The sequence below is a fragment of the Trachurus trachurus genome (genome assembly GCF_905171665.1).
Source record: "Trachurus trachurus genome assembly, chromosome: 4".
Lineage (NCBI taxonomy): Eukaryota > Metazoa > Chordata > Actinopteri > Carangiformes > Carangidae > Trachurus > Trachurus trachurus.
In genome coordinates, this window is record NC_139898.1 from 14,909,237 (window position 1) to 14,929,800 (window position 20,564).

General features: G+C 40.7%; 2 protein-coding genes across 2 annotated transcripts in view; one reads left to right on the forward strand and one right to left on the reverse strand.

The window, feature by feature from the left end:
• Positions 1-219: 219 nt before the first annotated feature.
• On the forward strand, positions 220-8,462 carry olfml2ba (olfactomedin-like 2Ba). Its single transcript, XM_083970813.1, has 8 exons — positions 220-630; positions 760-1,023; positions 1,239-1,346; positions 2,558-2,719; positions 4,811-5,036; positions 5,337-6,332; positions 7,166-7,342; positions 7,434-8,462. The coding sequence occupies exons 1-8, from the start codon at positions 463-465 to the stop codon at positions 8,048-8,050; spliced, it is 2,718 nt and encodes a 905-aa protein (XP_083826939.1). The 5' UTR covers positions 220-462; the 3' UTR covers positions 8,051-8,462.
• A 377-nt stretch (positions 8,463-8,839) lies between these two features.
• Positions 8,840-20,564, reverse strand: part of atf6 (activating transcription factor 6) — a 32,248-nt gene continuing 20,523 nt past the window's right edge. The window contains exons 15-16 of the mRNA XM_083970014.1: positions 17,061-17,145; positions 8,840-10,797 (exon numbers count right to left, since the gene is read on the reverse strand). Of these exons, the coding sequence (XP_083826140.1) occupies positions 10,601-10,797; positions 17,061-17,145 (282 nt within the window). The 3' untranslated portion in view covers positions 8,840-10,600. The remainder of the gene's footprint in view (positions 10,798-17,060; positions 17,146-20,564) is intronic.

Below are 20,564 nucleotides of genomic sequence, written 5' to 3' on the forward strand. Positions count from 1 at the left end.
TTTTATTATTATTATCTTGAAATATGCATTTCAACTGCAAGGTAAATATGAGACAAATGAAGATTATATTTAAAGTTGCAGTGCTATTCCTGCTTACGATAACTATTAATAAGCTGCTGCTGGCCCTGTGACATGTCTTGTGGAGCAGTTCAGCTCCTCCTTGCCAGTCTGAGCAGGTCCGCCTCTTGTCAGCGCTGCTGCTGCAGCAGATGCCGGCTGTTCTCTCTCAGAGTGCATGCTCTCTCTGGACTCATCGTCCCGCATTCACTGCGACTATGAAGAAGATGACATGGCGCTGTAATGCGTAAAGCCCCAGATCTGATGACGTTTTGGATGCACCTCTCTGAATCCGGAGCCAGACGTGGGCTATGAAGTTTTCTTAGGACCTACATGAACTGGTGACAGGCTGTGCCTGCTGAGCATACCTTCACTCTACCCTCGGTGCTCTGTGAGCTTCACAACATGTATAAATTATGCATTTTCATCGTAACGTGCTGTGCGTTTTATCCGCGGGGCTTTGCAGCGCCTATGGCCCTGGCTGCAGATTCCAGGGCACAACTTGCGAGCAATGCAGAGCAAAACGACAGACTGCAGGAGGAGGTGGATGGCCAGGAGAGCATCCTCTCTAAGGTAGGAGGACATGCCCACCTTCTTTACTTCTTTACACAATGTCCTTTATGGACATTTAAACATTTGTTCAAATTCAAACGTTTCTTATTATGCATGATGGAAACTACATCCGTCCTCTTCTCTTTGTAGCTGCTGGGTGATTATGACAAAGTGAAAGCCCTCTCGGAAGGCTCTGACTGTCGGTGTAAATGTGTTGTCAGACCCCTGAGCAGGAGCGCCTGTCGGCGGATAGAAGAAGGCAGCGCCACAGCACAGGACTTCTACACTGTGGAGACTATCACATCTGGACCCGAGTGCAAGTGCGCCTGCATCGCTCCTCCGTCCGCGGTCAACCCCTGCGAGGGAGAGTTCAGGCTGAAAAAACTTAGGGAAGCTGGAGAAGAGAATGTCAAGGTGAAGTGTCATCCTGTCCATTTTTTCATATGCACCAGGGCCCAGAGAGCCTTGGATCGCTGGAGGCGTGGATATCACGATTTATCACATTCAATGAAGGATAACCCCTCATTTAATTCATAACACAGACTCAGAGTTGGGATGGGCCTATTTTACGCATGGTAGGCTATGTCTTGGTAAACCCCTTTTTGACGGAATCCACTTGATCATTTTAGCTGTCTACCATCCTTGAGCTGCTGGAGGGCTCCTTCTATGGCATGGATCTACTGAAGCTGCACTCCATCACCAGTAAACTCCTGGACCGAGTGGATCACATTGAGAAGGTACAGTACCAGTGCAAGAGGAAGGCAAATATGTTGTCATGACGTGCATAAACTTGGTGGTGGTGGTGGCTGTGCTGGGTTCACTGTGTCCAGTAAAACAATCTGACAATAATCAGTTTTCAGATTTGTTATGGACAGGACCTGCAGTAAAAAGTGCCCATGCAAGCTCTATTTCCCATTTAAACAATGGCCTGCTGTAATGGAACAAATAAGTAGTGTCTCTGTTTACTTTTCCATAGTTACATTAGTACATTACTTTTGACAGATCAGGTCCCCTCAGGTGGATTTGTGATGCAGTTTTTCTAGTGTAACCAGGCCCTGTATACACAAATAAAGTTGTCCTGCCCAAACACGTTACCTCCCCACACAGAGAAGTGTATGCCATGGGCTCACTGTTAATCAGTAAATTTTAAAACCGTGTTCTAAAATCTCCAGACCAAAATAACAGCCGATAATTTGATTTGAAGACAGAAAAATGACAATGGTCCTTATCACTTACAGCAACTGGCTCCATCATACTGAGTCCAATCATTTGTGACTTCCAAAACTAGCTCAGAACAAAAAAAAACAAAACATCTTTGTGCATTTTGATTGGATTAAAAACACTGATTGGTTTCCAGCAAAGCAATCTGTGATTTACAAACTGTAGGGTGGAGCAATTTCTTCCGAAGCTGCTCCTTTCCAGCGTAATCTTGACACAGAAAAACACAGCTTCAGTTGTGACCAAATGAAATGCATCCATTATTTATGTCATTATCTTTAGCTGTGCCTATTCTAGGGGGTATATGTGGAAAAGAAAGGGAAGTGAGAACAAAAGATGGTGAACTCTGGCTGAGTGCAGCAGAGATCCTGTGCATCCAAACAGACTTTATCACCGAGGACATTCTGACATGACACAGGAGGGAAAGCGCAGGTGTTAACAATTAAGTCAATGACGACTGAATTCCGTTCAGCTGCTTCAGTGTCGGTGTCCTGGTGTTGTGCACGCTGGCTCACTGTCATGGTTTACGAGGACACTCGAAGAGAGCACAGTGATTGTCCATGTTATTGGTGACATGTCTTTTCCTGCTAAGACAAGTCAAATGATCTGCAGTGAAAAGACTCCACTTGACTTTTCTCCCTTCTGTTTGTGATTATTACTGTGGATGAATGCAGCCTATTTTCCATTAAACACATGAACAATGTCTCGATTTGCCCGCGGCTGCATGAAGGTGGTGTCTCTGAACAGCACCACAAATGAGGTGAAGCCCCAGGAGAGCCCTCCTACTCAGGCTGAGGTGACTGAGAGCCCACCCACCACTCAGCCCCTCCGGTATCCGGACCAGAAGAGGCTCAGTGAGATCAGCGGGGCAGCAGTTTATCAGAACCCGGATGTAAGTGTGACATATATTTCAGGGTTTACTAACGGGGTTAGTATAGAGGGAAAGATGGGTGGTCAGGTATCAAGTCTGTGATACCAGTAAGTCTATAGTTTACTCAATTATAATAACATACAAGTAACAACTTAACTAAAACACGCCTTCTGTACTTTAGGAGTTTAGCAGTTAGGACTTGATGACATAACACATAACTGACTTGATGACATAACACATAACTTAAATTGCTCCAAGTAACACCAATAAATATCCTATAGCCCTTGTATAAAAAGTTAATGACCACCTAAAAATGAATGTATATTACAATCTCAGACGAGACTATTATTACACAGTAGTATGATAACAAATTATACAGCAATTAGCCCAATTGAACAAATATTTATACATACATTTTTTTTGTAATTCTAAACAATTAAATGCATCTATCTAATAGATACATCTAATCTAATAGATACATTTTTATGTTCAACAAGTAAATATGAAATAATTACTGTTAGTAAGTGGGACAGATTTACTCAGTTAGTCAAAGTATCGATTTATTGTGCTACATAGTGAAGTTCTACCACCTTATTTTATGTCAGTTGCAAAGCTTTACAGTATAAACAATTATTCACACCAGTATGTTATTGTAATGTAATCCTTGAAGAGATTTGTGTCAGGTTTAATTTATTTAAGTCAGACAATGGCTGACTGAATTAAATTTAGGAAAGGAACAAGTAAAGTGATTGAATTCACATGTTGCTGCTCAGGCCGGTAAAACATTTCGTTGTGTCTTTTTTTCCTTCAAAACAAAAGGAACAATTATGTGTTCTTTCCACCACCTACTTCATAAAAATCACTGTCTCTGTGATTAAGGACCAAGAATGTGTGAAAGAGTTGCTGAGGTAATTGTAAAGTTTGGCAGTGCCAGTGGACAATAGCAGATCTCAGACCAGTAACTGGACCACTGGGCGCTGATCCATGGCAACTGAAGTATAAAATGGAGAGCATGTCCAGCAGTGTTGGGTGGACCTTTGCTTCTCATGCAAGTGATTCACGAGGTTAATATGTTTCTCAAGAGAGCCTGTGAAGCATAAAAAAATGTCATTAATCAAAACTTAAACTAAAATGAATGATTTTGTGTTAAAAGTTTCATTTTTGTTAAAGGATTATTCAGGTTTATTCCAACTTGGGTTGCACTTTGTTTTACATGAATGTAAACAATCAGATGATCCAACGTAACAAACTCATTTGAAGGAATAAAAGTGTGACCCAATATGTCAAATGTAAACATTATTTCCAGTTTGTAGACCAGCTGCTCTTGCTGCAGCACAGGGCTGTCACATCATGACATTTTAGTTAATGATTAATGATTAATTGCCATACAAATAGTTTAACAATTTAATGCATAGTTTTATAATGTACATACACCTTATAAAGAAGAAGAGCCATTTACTGGCATTACACATTGGAAGATTAAAGTAAAAACTACATTTCTGTTTGCCTTTAGGCTATGCAACTAAATCTATGATAGACAGTTTGTGGCGCTCCACCGATTAAACCATAGAAGACGAAGGGGGCGCAATGTGATGATGTCATTAAAAGGGCACCATTCAAACTTCAAACTGTGGAAGACAATGATGAAACAGTGATGGAAAGATGTTATGCAGATGGCTGTCAATGATTTTAACGATTATGCAAAATAATTGTGATCAGACAGTTATGTAATAATTGCAACAGCCCTATTATGCGCATATCTTGCTAGGGAAGAATTATCTACTGTTTTCATGTGCTAACACTTAGTTTTACATTCAATTGAAGTTATAATGAGTTAGTTTGTTTACTGTCCATCTGATTGTCTAACACTAGCTTCTTTCTTTTCATTTGTTGCAGTGATGTCATAGCTTATCCAGAAGCTCACTAACCAAGACAAAAGATTAATATCTCCTCTGAAGTAAAACATTTTACTCTGATAGGGTTTCTCTTAGTGTTCCAGAGTCAAAGATGGGTGTTAGTGAAGTAGTTGTATAATTTTGTGCTGCTGGTATCAGCGTAGTTTGTGATATGTTTATACACTGTATATTTTTGTTTCCATCTGTCCACAAACAGGGAAAATATGAGGAGAAGTTTATAGGGGAAAATTTGTCCTTCCTGCAGACCGATGTGTCTACCGAGACCACAGAGGGCAAACCTCATTTGCCCGAACACACGGCTAACAAACAGACTTCTCAGGTGCCAAAGACCGGCCCCAACGGCATGATCATCAGAGGAATGACTTTTTATAAATCTGAGCCAGATCCAATGGTAGCAGACGACGGCGAGCCTGGAGAAAACTGTAAGAGCAAGCATTGTCTCAAGAAGGTTCAACAAAATGTTTTACAGCTATGGTCTATTTCACTCACCGGTGGTTTTATTGTTGAAAGTGAAAGCTGCATCTGTGAGCTGCTGTGAGCTGCGGTGGCAACTTAAATAGTGTCTTTACAAAGCCATTTGTAACAACACTTCCAGCCCTGTAATTTGCATGGTCAGAGATGACTAACTCCACACATGTTATGTTACTGCACTGTCTAATCACATTAACTCACAATTGCCCATTTCAGATTACCTGACAAAACGTTTTTCTTTGTCTGTTCAGTTTTTGAGTATCATGGATTCAGTGGTGATGGCCCGATCAACCTCTTGATTGAGGAGAATCTTCTCCAGCACAGAGTCCCTCGTCCCAGGACAAGGGCGGGGCCGAGATCTTTTCGACCAAAGACAACAGCTCTGTTGCACAGTTCCAAGAAAACCAGCCAATCAACAAAACTGAAAGAAACTCAGTCCACCTCAGAAACTCATCATGGATCCATCAGTGCCAGCATTGAGACCACTTCGGCTGGTGTGTCACAGAGTAACACATCCATAATGGGAAATGTCACCTTTGAAACAACCACTACTACACAAAAAAACAGAACCACAGACTCTGCATCTCACGCTAGAGTAACCGTTGGAATCACTGAGTTGCCCTTAATGGATCAACCAGTTAGTGCCCCCTCAAGTGTCACTACCAAGGAAGCAACCAAAAATACAATGAACACAACCCACCCCCCTGTATTTACAGAGACATTTCCAACGGCATTCACAGTAAGAAACACACCAACCACCATGATGGAAACATCAACTCCTATGCAAACCACACCAGGCAGTACTGCAGCCGATCAAAGCACACTTGCACCAAATCCAATCACAGAGGCTTCAACTACCAGCTTAGCTTCCACTGTGCCCATCACAACCCACGCTGCCCTGACCTCAGCACCAGTAAACCCCACCACAGCTTCCACAGCAGCCACCACTACACAGGCTACTGCCACAACTCCAGAGGAAGAAACTGAGTCCATCGTATCTTCAGCTTCAACTTTGCCTCCTACCACGCAGAAACCGACCACTTTGCCTTTCACCACACCTGAGGCTACCTCTTCTACAGACACCACCACCACCACTACCACTACTACCACCACTACTACCACCAGGCACCCAGCCCAGGTCAAAAAGAAATACAAAATCAGCTTCGAAGAGGATGAGGGGGAGGAAGAACACCTGGAATTGGACGAGCCAATGCAAAGACAGGAAGAAACTACTTCACAAAAAACAGGTAAATAACAGACAATAAATTGTCTGTTTTGCTATCCATAGGAAATGTAATTGGCACTTCTAAATTTGCAGCTCTCTCCCTTAGATTGGACGACTTTCTGTTCCTCAGAGAGTAGAGGAACAGGGAAAAAAGATGATGATATAGTGTCAGACATTGATTTGCTAACCAGAAATGTATTGAAACTAGACTTAACGGCCTACAGCCATGCAAGCAGCTCCGTGTGCACAGTGGGTGCTTTGAGCTGAATGCTACTGTTAGCAAGTTGGCATACCATCAACAGGCTAACCTGCTAGCAATGACAATTCTAATAAGAATTTCTATAATTTATTGTAGTCACACTCATAGTTTGGTGTTAGTATGCCAACATTTAACAAAAAAAAAATACAGTGGCTAATGAGAACATTGTAGCCTACAGATAATTTAACCCAGTTCAACAGTGTCAGCCGGCTTCATCCTCTGGGACTATGGACGTCTCAACTGTTAGTGGTTGTTATTTATCCAATAGTTGTTGAAATCAAACAGTTGACAAGCTGATCACTAGCAACACTGCTACCAAAGTACAAGATCTTATAGCAACATAGATGGTGCCAAGACAGAACCTGTGATTTGCTGAATCATACCTTCACAGTTTTCAAAGTGTCATTTGAGAGTAATCAAGAAATTGTTCTGTGTATATCTTCCGTTTATGTGGCAACCTACTTTCCATGATTCAAGCTGGTTACAACAAAAGCCTCTAATTATTTTCAGACTCCTTGACGTAGGCCTGGATGATGTTAAACTGTTGCTAAAGCCTCACTCAGCTCTCTGTGTCTTTTTTTTTTTTTTTTTTACAGGGGAGTGTAAGGACACTTTGGCAACAATCTCTGAGCCAGTAACTCACAACACCTATGGCAGGAATGAAGGAGCGTGGATGAAGGATCCAAAGTCTGATAATGACAAAATTTATGTCACAAACTCTTATTATGGAAACAACCTACTTGAGTTTCGCAACCTAGAAGTTTTCAAACAAGGTAAAAACCAGTAGTCCAAGTTTTCCCTCAGTTATATTTTGTTTTCCTTTGATGAATCTCATGCTTCTCCATTCCTCTTTATCTTTTCCAGGCCGTTTTACTAACTCTTACAAGCTGCCTTACAACTGGATTGGCACAGGCCACGTGGTCTACGATGGGGCCTTCTACTACAACCGTGCTTTCTCCCGCGATATCATCAAGTATGACCTCCGCCAGCGTTACGTGGCCTCGTGGACAATGCTGCATGACGCCCTCTTCGAAGAGTCGTCATCTCCATGGGAGTGGCGTAGTCACTCCGACATCGACTTTGCAGTGGATGAGAGCGGCCTGTGGATCATCTACCCAGCGCTGGATGACGAAGGCTTCTTACAGGAAGTGATTGTTCTGAGTCGCCTGGACCCCTCAGACCTGAGCATGCAGAGGGAGACTACCTGGAGAACTGGGCTCAGGAGGAACCACTACGGAAACTGCTTTATCGTGTGCGGTGTCCTTTACGCTGTTGACAGCAACAACCAAAAGGACGCCAACCTGGAATACGCCTTTGACACGCACACAAACACTCAGATGATTCCCAGAATGCCCTTCACCAACAACTACACCTACACTACGCAGATTGATTACAATCCCAGGGAGGGAGTGTTGTATGCGTGGGACAATGGACACCAAGTCACATACAACATTAAGTTTGCCTATGTAGACCCTAAGTAAGGATCTGACAGTAGTAATTTTAAAAGTTATTTCTATGATTTGAATGGATTGTAGATCAGTCCACATATGGCCGTCAGTATGGAGACCAATGGGGGCCAAATGTACATATAAACTTCAGTAGCCTATATGCTTTGTTATTATCAAAAATGTTTTAGGTTTAACCTGAAATAAGTGAAAAAATGAGCCTGATTCCTCAGTCAACACATCAAGTTGTACTGTATATATTGTAATACTGTAAAAAACAAACAAAAAAAAGCCTTATGAGATAACTGAATGTAGAGAATGAATCAGTGGTTTGGGTCAAAGCAATTCACAGCAAAAAAAGAATTCATAAAAGCTCTCTATGAATATATTCCTAAAATTTTGTGAAAAATTCAATTTTTCTGTTTTATACACTTTATTTTATATTACATTTTTCTTTGCATCATATACCACAGGTCTTTTGTCTTGTGAAAGCACTTACTCGCTCCATATCAGACTGCTTTGAGGAGACCACAATAAACTTTGGAAATACTAATGGAAAATGTGTTCTTTGTTTGGCGAGCCATTGTTGATGTTAAAGTGGCTTTAATTATAGCTTGTGAGTGTTAATCCAACTGGAAGACTGAGGATAGACTCAGGGAAACCAGGCAGGAAAAAAGACAGGAGTGTAAAAACCTGTAATTTACTGTTGCAATTGAGCAGCAGTGGAAAAAAATACATAGGAACAGTTCATCTATTGTACTTGCTGAACAAAAAATACAAAAATGCAATCATAGGATTTCTCCCAAAAGCCAAAAGGATGCACAGTTAGAGAAAATCCAGTGTTTATTTTGGTTTATGCATATAACAGAACACAAATACAAAAAAACCTCACAAGTTTTTAATTGTACTCTTGTCTTGTCCCAGCTACAGTTGGATGCAGTGAACACGATGTGGAGAATGAAATATATCTCTAAAACCAAATGGGGAAAAGGTTACACACACAGAAAGCCTGGGTTCAAACAATACAAGTTTTTTTTTTCTGAATGTTTTATGGGCATGTGTTGCGTTAAAACATAACCATCTGTTCACATAGACAGCAAAAATAGAGAAGTTTATCCACATGTACAATAAGTGACCAGTTACAAGGAAAAAGTTAGTAATTCTGATGATGTATAATTTCTTTTTTTTATATTAATTTTACCCCAAATCAAAATAGGTTTAGAGACACATAAAAATAAGGCATTTAAAGCCAGAACTTCCCAGATTCTGCATTTATAGTGCAAATGTTTGCTAAAATCTACCTATTAAAGTAAGAATTTCCAGTCGTTTGCAATCCTAATAACTGGTTCAGTGCACCAAATAAAAGTACAATTCAACCCTTGGAGGGCAAATTCAGGACTCAAACGGTTTTTCACTAGTGGTTTTCTGGACATTTCTTATTTGAGATTCTTTCAAAATAAAAATTTTACAAGTTCACCCACTGACACTTACGACATGTTATGTTCTACCAACGATATGTTTTTTTTAGTTTTCTGTGGTTAATTGGAATAAAAACCCACCAAATATAATCAGAAGAAAATAATAAAAATCAATAAATTGTGGCAGAAGTAGTAGAAATGAGCAAATTGCACCACATCACACAAATTTCCATAGCTGTAAAAGAAATAAATATGTACAGAAACCTGTTCATAAGTGAAGCAAAGTGCAAAGACCCAAAAAATAGAAAAAAAGAGAGGACCTAGTGGAAACCAACCCAAAACATAGCGTGTAGCCTGTTAGCTTTCACAGATCACCTGACTTCCTGAGTTTACTGAATGTCTCATGTAATTAACTTGGCATCTCTTACTGTTTCACTAATAAAAGAATTAGTCAAAAAAGACAAACTGAGAATGAGAAACAATTATAGCACTTCCATTTTTGAGCTAAGGTACAAACACAGAAATTGTTGTCATTCTAAACATTGATAACACTAATGTATTTTGTCTGTATTTAACTGAGGTTTGAAGTAGTAAATCTTGGGTTTAAAGCAATTTGTTTTCATAGCTCTGCCCAGAAAATAATAGGGAATAAAAGAGCAGGCTTGAGGAGAGCCGCTATGGGGTAAAAGTATTTGTGTTATGACGGGGTGACTCAGGGTTCAATGATCTGCCCCCTGCCGTGAAGCAATTACCCTTATGTGTGGCGTCTGGGGTCACAGGGAGAAGTCAGTTTTGCCACACAAGGAGCATACGTCTGCTCGGACCCTATCACAGACTACCTCCGGATATCAGCCCTGACGCAGAACGTGGCTGACGGGTGCTGACAAGCTTCGAGCGACCTCTGTATAACGCCTAAGGATTTCTACAGAGCACATCAATTCACGTCTAAACATAAAGTAAGAGGTCCTTGCTTTTTTACTACAACTCCACAAGAATAGGATGACCTGGATGACTGAGAACCTTCACGGACATAAAGTAAGAGGGAGGCACAATTGCTTTAGAATTCATGAACCAAAAATAAAAGCGGCCCAAGCTGAGACGTTATCCTGTGTTTGCCTTCATGTGTTCTTTTGAAGACTTAGAAATAACACAGGTGCTGATGGTGATCTTAGGCCGACCCCATTAACACGCCGACAGGAGGCACGGCCTGGCCGTCGGTCGCGGAGTGCTGGTAAAATGTGTCTGTGCGGTTGACTCGGAGCAAAGGTGGGATGGTGGAAGACCTGATGTGGAGGATCCTGGTGTCTGTTACTTCACAGTCGATCTGCATCATCACCTCAAACTCTTTGCCTCTGATGACGCTGTCTGTACGGGCAGGAGAGGAGGAGAGGGGTTATTACTCACTGACGGGGCAATCAGTGTATAAATTAAGGAGGTATTCCAGTTTAATCTGCATTCTGTACACGCTCCATCAACTGAGTATCTGCAGCACGGCACAAACTTCAATGCAAAGCAAAAACAGCACTTGGCAAACACGATTCCACATCATCATTATTACTGGCAAGTTTCTTTTGGCCGTGCTCGCTGTAGAGAGATGTGATAAGAGTATTTTGGGAGTATAAAGGAGTATTGTTTGAGGCAGTTTTAGGGTGGACAGAGAATGGCAGTGAGTAAAGGCGGACACTTGGTTACAGATGGAGTCCAGAGGTGAGTCACATGCTGGAGTTCTCCTACATGGAGATAAACAAAACAGCTCTAAACAAGAGCAGGACATCCACATCAGAGAGAAGAACGCCTGGCAAAAGTGTGGGAGGGAAAGAAAGACAGAGAGACAGACAGAGAGAGCTATCAGTGATGATGAGTCAGGACCATTCAGGCGTCTTGTTCGGCTCACAGAAGAAAAGTGAAAACTGTAAGAGATTGATGTTGATGAGTCAGACTATTGTGTTTGAAGAAACCCCGGAGAGTGCAGATGGTGTATGGATGATGAACACAAAGATTGTTGTCACAGATTAAATGCATCTTTGTTTTCAAGGTCATCCTGTGGTTTGACCTACAGATGAGCAATTACCGTACTCTGGCTTTATCTTGGGAACTTCGACTTTGGGAAAAGATGCTGGCCTTGAGACAACTACATGGTCAGTGGTTTGCGGTTTCCCACAGCCTAACTTTACTCAGCCCTGGAGGAAGAAGATCCTTTATAGAGGACACTCTTGACAAATCATTTAAAGGAAAAGCTATTAACAGGATGCTGATGGTTCCCTCATGTATTTACATTAGCTGTCAACTTGAAAACTCGTGGCTTCTTTAGTAACCCAGAATTAGCAACATTCTCCATGTGGTGCACAGACAAGCCAAACGCACCTAAGTCAGTTTTAGTGCACCGTTATATGACCCAGATATGGAGCTGTAGGCGTCTTTAAAAATGCCTGAGAGCACTGGAAGTTGTTTTAAAGCTGCACTTTTTTTTTTTCCGGAGACACCTGTGCAAGACATCAGCTACGTCTGCCTTTTCCGCGGTGTTTCCATGGTAGACAGAGAGAGTTTATCAGATTGTACAGAGACTATACAATGGCTCCTTCCGCAGCCAGGAAGATTCCACCGGTGTTCATATCATTAAGACGGCTGGTGGACGTAATGCTGAGCATGACTTCATCTACGGCTCAGCTTCCTCCTTTGCATCTTTGTATAGAAACTGGAGCTTTTCAAACGGCTTCAGTGTCTCAGCAGACGTCTCTGGAAATCCTCCTCTGGGTTTAGATTTAACTCTTTGTCACGCTACGTCGACGTTAAATCAGGCTTTTGTCTGAAGACGAGCTGGAAAAGTTATTCCCTGTGTATCTCCGTATGGCTTTATGAGAACACAACAGATGTACTTCTTCCTCAGTTGAAAGGCTATTGCTGCACTGTTCACCCTGTGCAGATTCTATTCACTGCAAAACAAGCCTGTCTGACATTCCCACCACTTTAATAATTCCACTAATATAAGAAGTGCAAAGCATTAGCCATTTGTATTGGTGCAAAAAAAAAAAAAATGCACAAAACAACAAAATTCTTTGTCTTTGAATAAAAGTTAAACTAAATGTATATTTATGAAATACTTTGCTTTATCACTAAGGTACTTTTAAAAATATATTTTAAAATACCATAGTAATGATAAAAAGTGAGACAAGATGCAACAGTGTGGAGGGTGATAGCACCTTGTGGAGTTTACCAGTCCCTTCATAGTTAGCTTTATTCTATTTTGCAGAATCTGTGTGGCTTTGCAGTTTTTGCTGAGAGAACAACACAACCCACACATCTTGTTCTTAGCTCATAATTACTATGATTAAAACAATCAAACACTCACAACTATATTTGACCAATTTAAGAGCATAAAAAGGTGCTATATCTGCAAATCAGGCACAATGTTGTGAAGTGAATGCTGGACCTCAATTACTGCAGGTTGACATTAACTTTGTTCTGAAACTCAGTGAGATAACACATCAGAGTGGTTGCTGCACTCCAAGATAATTTGGAAGTGCACCAAAATTACAAAATAAGCACATTGTAAATTGTGGGCCTCAATTCAACTATTATCCAAGACCCTCGCACTGTTTACATCCATCTTTCACCAAATTACCAGACTGTCTAACTTCTCTTCAGCTAACTGCTTGAGAGGTCTGAACACTGGAAGAGGAAGCACACAAACACACAGCCACGAGGCCCAACTTCAAACAGCAGCTCTTTGAAGAGGCTGCCAAATCTACCGTCCTGCTCTGCATGGTCTCCTTCCCCCCTTTTACTGGTGCCATCTGGAGAAGTTCCAGAAAGTTTCAGCGACACAGTGAGCTGGTGTGTGCTGATAAAGGCCCGATGTCTGGCAGAGATGCATCTACGGAAATCTGAGAGCGCATCTAGGGAGGATGGTGGCTGCCAGACTGGCACAGACTGTGAGGACACACGAGGAAAGATTTTTTTTTTTGTCTCAGTCTCCTTAAATGAGAAAGGAAGCAGTTCATCATCAAATATAATTACAAAAGTACAAGACATGATTTGGCTCAATAAAAATACACTGAGGTCTAATAAGATGCCAATTGGTGATTTAGACGTTTGCAAACCCAACTAATCCATCCAATTTCCTGAACATTTTTCTTTGGAAAATTCCTCTAATATACTCATTTTTATTTACAAGATGACAGGATACTTTTTTATATGAATTATGAATGAGTGGAATATTTTACAATGAACAACCACACAAGGAAACCACTAAAAACGTAGTCCAGAGTCTCACTGTCAATGCCCCAAATAAAAGAGTACATAGGCACATCAAAGCTTTGGGCTAAGTGCTAATGCTAATATTTACATCATATCAAAGACTGACAAATTCACAATCTTAGCAAAGACTGTGAGCATACTAACATTTATGTATTGGCAAAGAACATGAAGCACAGCTAAGGTTGATGGGAATGCCATTCATTTTGGAGGTAACTGGTCATAACCTGAAAATGGGAAAAATGACATAGGCTACTGCAGGAAAATCTTATTTAGGGTATTTAAGGATGGCAAGGGGTTAAACATTTGCATTGGTGAGTGCACACTCTGGACTGGTGTGGATTTTCTGTTTAGATTAGAGGAGTAGGAAAATCTGATCCCCAGCTCCTTCAGTGGTGTGTGGAGCTCTACCTTGAACCCCCGGTGAAAGCTGCCTGTTAGCTGCACTGCACATGCACATGCACAATATCAGAGCAGCGCAAATAGACTGCAGACCGGCGGTCGATCCACCTGTAAATGATGTCATCTGCAAAACATTCCTCTCCTCCAAACATGTCACTTCCACTTGATTGAGCTACTTTCAAACTCAGAGAATCATTAAATAAACACACCCTTCGGCCCTTATAAGGAGCCACCGCTCAGCCAGATATGTTTTCCAGAGAGAATCAAGGAGGTCAAGGTCAAGTAACTTTAACAGAACCCCTGAACCGTGGACACGCAGCTAGACAGAAACAGACGACGGCTCACATCAAAGTCTCAATCTTCGACGTTCGATTATTGACCGAGACAGACCAAGTGATCACTTCGGATTAGCAGAAGTCTGTTCACCTCCTCCAGATGAAAACCATTTAGTGACTGGAGAAGGAAGGCATTCCTAAAGGAGTGCAGCGAGAAGGAAGCTGGAAAGAATTATCCTCCGCTCTTGAGCGTTCATGCTCCAGAAAGAGGACGATGTTTCTGCTTTCCTGAGGGTCTCATCCATCTGAATAAGCACATTTGCATTTAATCACTTCACAGCTTCAAACAAAGACAACAGTACATCTAAAATGCTACTTGAAGGCTGTCATCTGGGGGACACATTACTACAGAATCACCACCATCCTTTGTCACTCTTTGTCACCCTTTGTCAGCTTGTGTTTCTTTTTTTTTTTTTTTTTTAAACTCCAGTCCTCTCCATCAGGTCAATGAGGATCTATCCAGAGGAGAAGATGTGGCATCTGAAACATAAGCTACTGAACCTTTGCATGTGTGCTAATATAAAACTGGTGTCAGGCTTCTCTCTAAAAGACACCACATGATCTCGCCAGCATATTAGACACAAACACACTAATGCATAAAACGAGCAGAAAAAAAGCACAAAAGAAGAAAATGTTTTGAAATTGTGGCAAATGGTATGCATCAGTGACAGATCATGCAAATCGAAGACCTCTTTCTTTGAGATTCTTTCCAGACCTGATATCACTCCCTGAATGCCACCTTTGTTTGGCCATTTCAACAATTAGCTGAAGGGCAGGTCTTGGATTTCACTATTTGCTGCTGTTTCAATGGGCCATCTGACCGGCACAGACCTTAACATTCCTCCCTGACAAGACCAACCAAGAACAATGTTTACCTTCATCAATCTTCATCTCTAACACACCCCTCCACCTCCCAGAAAAAAAGAAGTTATTACACAATGGCCATGTCTTCCATGCTGAGTAAGAGGCTCATATTCCACTGACTCACTCCACTGCAGAGTTGGTTGAAACACTAATCAAATCTGTTGCTGGTGCTTTGCCAAGCGGAGAAGGGAAATATCAGAGGAACAAGAGGATTTCTGATTAAAAAAAAAAAAGCCAGTTAAATAGCCAACAACAACTGGCTGTTCTCCTAATTGCTCACACCCTACATAAACGGTTCCTCTTGGATATGTTTCCTTTGAGTTCACTGTCCTGCAGGCATTGTGAAAATGAAGCCACCTGATAATTAACTGCAGTATTTGGACATATAAGTCTTTCTTTCCACTGTAACCTCCGATGACCTGACTCTGAAATGCTGCATTGATAATCTGTGCAGATCTGAGGGGCCATGGAGACAAGTTATGATGAGCTCATTCTAATCGAGAACATGTGTACAACTTTGATGATTCATAGAAAACACTTTGGCATCAAAGGCGCCAATGGCGGTCCCGGATTTTTGCTGATCAAGTGTTGAGATACTGCGGCAAGCTTCGTCTATGGTGGTGTTAAAATGTTTGGGTTTGTTTTTGAGGGCGGACAGTCAAATAAATGGGTGATTGCTTTTCAAATGGGCCAGTCTAAACCCCCCCAAAGGAACACTGATTGCCACCCACACTGACTAGCTGTGGACAGCACTAGTGCTCTTTAAAAGGAAGCACACCAGTCTAGATGAGCAATGTCTCTGCTCTACAATCTAAAATGGGGTCCTGTATTTACTCGAAGGTAATCTGACTTCTTCATCACCAGCAGGCAGCTGTTGTGTGCAACAATGACAGAGAATGGTCTGTCTGGTCTGCTCAAAAACAAAAGTGCTTAGATTTTCTGTCATCCTTGCATGTGGTGGATGTGTGACAGCTGCACGAGCCATGACTTTCCTCACCTGTAGGTGGCACAGTTTGGACTAAACAGCAGGTCTGGATTTGTTTTTCATGTGCTTTGTACTAATAGAATTGGTTGTCCTTGGAAATAAAAACTGATGATTAGAGGATGGATTTCAGGCTAGCATGAGAGCATTTTTTTCCAACAAACACTCTATTTTGTAAAATTATAATAAATATATATTTCACACGTTTTTATAGCAGCACATCTAACGGAATTCAAGTTGCTGTCTTAACCTCAATTTCATTATTGTAACCCCAAAATTAAGGAAAAACAGGAAATGACCACATTTTTATGTTTGTTTTTCTGTGTGTGGTTCAGTCAGTGGCTGTGCAGACACTTTACAGCACTGCTAAATAAAGCAGAGATATAGTAAGAGGATGAAGGACATAACAGACACCACAAAGCCTTACTGAGGGAGGGAAGGAGAAAACATCATCCACTACCAAGGCGCCAGATGTCAAAGTAACTTTTTGGCAAAGTAAATTTAATTTAAGTTAAAAAGGCAACATTACCTCCAGTTCGTGGAAGGTGGAGTCTAAAAATCTAAACACCATTAAAGAAGAAAAGGGATCAGTACCACCTTAATAGGCTCAAAAAGCAAAAGTGCTTCTATTTTGGTCCTCAAGGTTTTTCCTTACAAGTGTCTTAGGCCACAAGTAATGCATTCTTGTGTGGAGACGTGTTTCTGACTCTGCTCCCCGCTTGCCTTTCATCTGTTCCACTTTGTTGACTGACTAAACTCCCCAACTGTTGTGTCTGTGCTGCAGAACTTACCATTTATGTTCATGGCTGGCAGCACCACAGACATCTTGGGTCGGCTTCTGTTATTGTGGTTGGTGGCAGGAAGTAGAAGATGGTCCTAAGAGGAAGCAGGAGAAGGTCATCAAGAGGAAAATACAACTAATCTGGAAGCAAATTAAATGGTTGGCTGTGTCTGTCTGCAAGTTATAGACAAAGATTATGAGTTGAAGTTATAACTCTTTACAGCACACCTAGTGAAGACAGTGTATGCACAAATACAGTTTAACAAAGCTGTAAGGGTCATCTGGAAAGGTCAAAAGGTCTGAGCTCTCTCTCATCACATAACACTTTTTTCATGCCTCCTCACATCACCAAAATAATTAGAACCACTCCAGTTCCACTGCCTTCACCCTGAGCCATTTTGAAGCACTTATTGTACTTGTTAATCCCCTACAAGTCAGAGATCAAAATGGAATTTACCAGCAAAGTACTTCAGTTACTGGCGCTATTAAAAATAGCTTTTTTCAACTTATAAGACCATGGGAGGAAAACTTTTACTGAGACACATCCTCTTGGAGGAAGAGGAAAACTAATGTGACCCACATACACAAACGGTAAGGCTAAGATCAGTGAATGAAATCCTGCTGTATCGGAAAATGAAGGAGTGCATTAATTGCACGTTTCGAGGCAACACAACAGGCGAACAAAACTAGTAAAAACAAAGCATCTTAAAAGGCCCATATACTTTACCACGACCAATTAATGAACCCAGCATGAGGACATTTCTGCACGAACTCACAGGACTGATTAAATTGCAGCTTGGACTGAATGAGATTTAGAAGAGATGGGACACCAGAAGATACTGTTCTTTGGGTGTGAAGTTTGGTCTCCATCATCTACAAGAATGGAGCGTTTTTTGGTTTTCAAACTTCCAAGAGAACATCTGCAAACTGGTTAACTCTATCACACTTGGCCGCAGGGGTGAAAGTAGTTTTAAATTCTTGCGGGTACTATTACCAAAAGTTATTTTTCTCTGCATTATCATTATTATTACTGATTTTAATTGAGACATTTTGCAACGAACGTTAAACCTGTGGTACACGTTTCGAAGGCTGGGTCAGGGGTAGACAATAAAGGAAATTTTGAAGATCACTGGCCCCACCATTCTAACCACTGGCCCAGGGCAATGTCAGGTATCAATGGTATCAATCCCCATAATAACGAAAAAGAACATATCCCAGCCAATTCCTGCGGCCTCGCCATTGAGGCTGGAGCTTTCTTATATACTGATACCAATACTAGTAAATTTCCACGAATTTCGATACTTATTTGATACCACGATTTAAGAAGAAGAAAAAAACATGTGCTTCTAAATTCATTAGGCTATACTTTATTTAATAAATAAATAAATAACTGTTTCACATCAAACTTGTATTTAAGCTCCACTGTGGTTTAACAATGAATTAAAACAGAGTTAAAATGGTAAATATGCCTCAACAACAACGGAAAGTCATGTAGTCATTACTTTTATCTTCCAGTAGTTCAATGATACATTCTCATTCATTCACTTACGGCTGTTTCCACAGACTGGTGCAAAACTGAGTCATTGTTTCGTTTTTCAGCTCTATTTTATTAAAATTAAATAAGTCTATATTTCAAGCTTGTTTGTAGCGGACAGGGTGCCATGACTGCGCCTGGAGAGAAGTGGGGGGTAGGAAAACACAGACCGCATTACTTCTCATCAGGAGACACATGAGCTTGTCAGGCGAATGTAACAGCTGTAGCTGCCATGACAACAGGTGAATTTTCCTTGATCCTTAATGGACACAGGCCACAGTGAAAGAAACCAGTATTTCCACCACCACCACCCCTCAGTGCACACTTACATAAATCCACAGGTGCTAAAATAGCACAAGAAGTGAAGCAAGACCACAAAATGACTGCAGAGTGAGAGCAGTTCCACAGTTTTCCATCACCTCACCTCATTTCACACTTAAACAAAGCCACAGGTGGTAATGTATCTGCAGAGGGCTTAGAGTAACCTTGACCTAAGCGTGACCATGCCTGAGTGAGCAACATCCTGCAGAGACAAACGTCAACTCCTGGTCAGTGCAAAACAGACCATGATGAACTTTAATAAAAAATGTATTTAAAAAGAAACTCCTAAGGGGACACAAATCAAAATTGGCAGAAACTGGCTTTAAAATCTAAACAAAATCCAAATTTAATCCAGAGATTTGGCAGTCTTGTAATAATATACTGACTGGAACAAGAAAAGACACGCACATTTGATTTTGTGCAGACACACACACACATCCTGAAACCCAGGAAACAAAACACAAGCAAATAAAGTTAATGAACGTCTGTAAAAATCACTAAGTAACAAGTCTAAAATCTACAGTCTTCACATGCACTGTGTGTTTTACTGTAAATGTTTTGGTCATGCCCAGTAATACATGTGATTACTCTAACTCTTTCCTGTTTTAAGTAAGGATAAGTCCACTTAGGCACTTATTTACTGTAAAAATCTACATCCAGAAAAAGATGGCTTGCATTAGAAAGACAGAACGATGTAGATCAATATATCTTCATATGTCTCCATAGAACTCAGGACAATTGATAATCCAACCAACTTAAGAAAATTAATTTGTTACAGTAATATAAGTTTCATGTAATTTTCTTGAAGCACAAATGACAAACATTGTGTGGTTGCAGTTGTGTTCTCAGTTGTGACAATTTTAAGTGTAAACTGAGTAACTTTGGGTTGTCTGGCCACAGTAAATCTGTAGTTAGAAGACTATTAACTTTGGCTTAGGAATTATTAGTTAATTAAGAAAAAGACTGGTAGATAAAGTCATAAATAGGGGTGGTGCACGATAATTATTGACCCGATATCAGGAAATTATGACGTAATTCCGATAAGTCCAATATCATAACGAATAGCCCAGATAAAATATAGGCTAATACCCAGTATACTTTTTTGTAAGCGCTGTGGTGTGGGTCGTTTTTTTTATCAAGCGCTCCCACTCCTACATGAGACCTGAATGGCCTGCAGTGAATGCTGCGTTCAAGTGGCGTCGGTATAAATATTAAAAAAATATTTGCATCAGTTCTAGATATTTATATCAATAACTAATGCACCTTATTTAAATAGATGTTCAAATAGTTTTGTTTTAGCAAATGTTTGCTAATAGATTATCTTCATTTAAGGAGTCAAAACTGTTTTTGGTTTTGTTTATCATATTGTTGTCATGATATATCTTTGGTCCACTGTTGCTCACTAGTCTTTCTTATCTCCAGGTATGTTATCGATTATTGGTATCGGCCTTTGGAAGCAGAAAGTTATCGGTTATCGGTTTCAAAACAAAGTAATAGTGCATCCCTAGTAACAAATAATCATTAGTTGCAGCTTTAAACCTAATCGGAAATTATTATAAAGCTTGCTGTCCTTTCTGTTTGTTAACAGCTTCAGTAAGAATAACATTTAGTTTGAGTGTTATGATTATTGAATTATGTGTCAAAGGTTCATATTTTTCA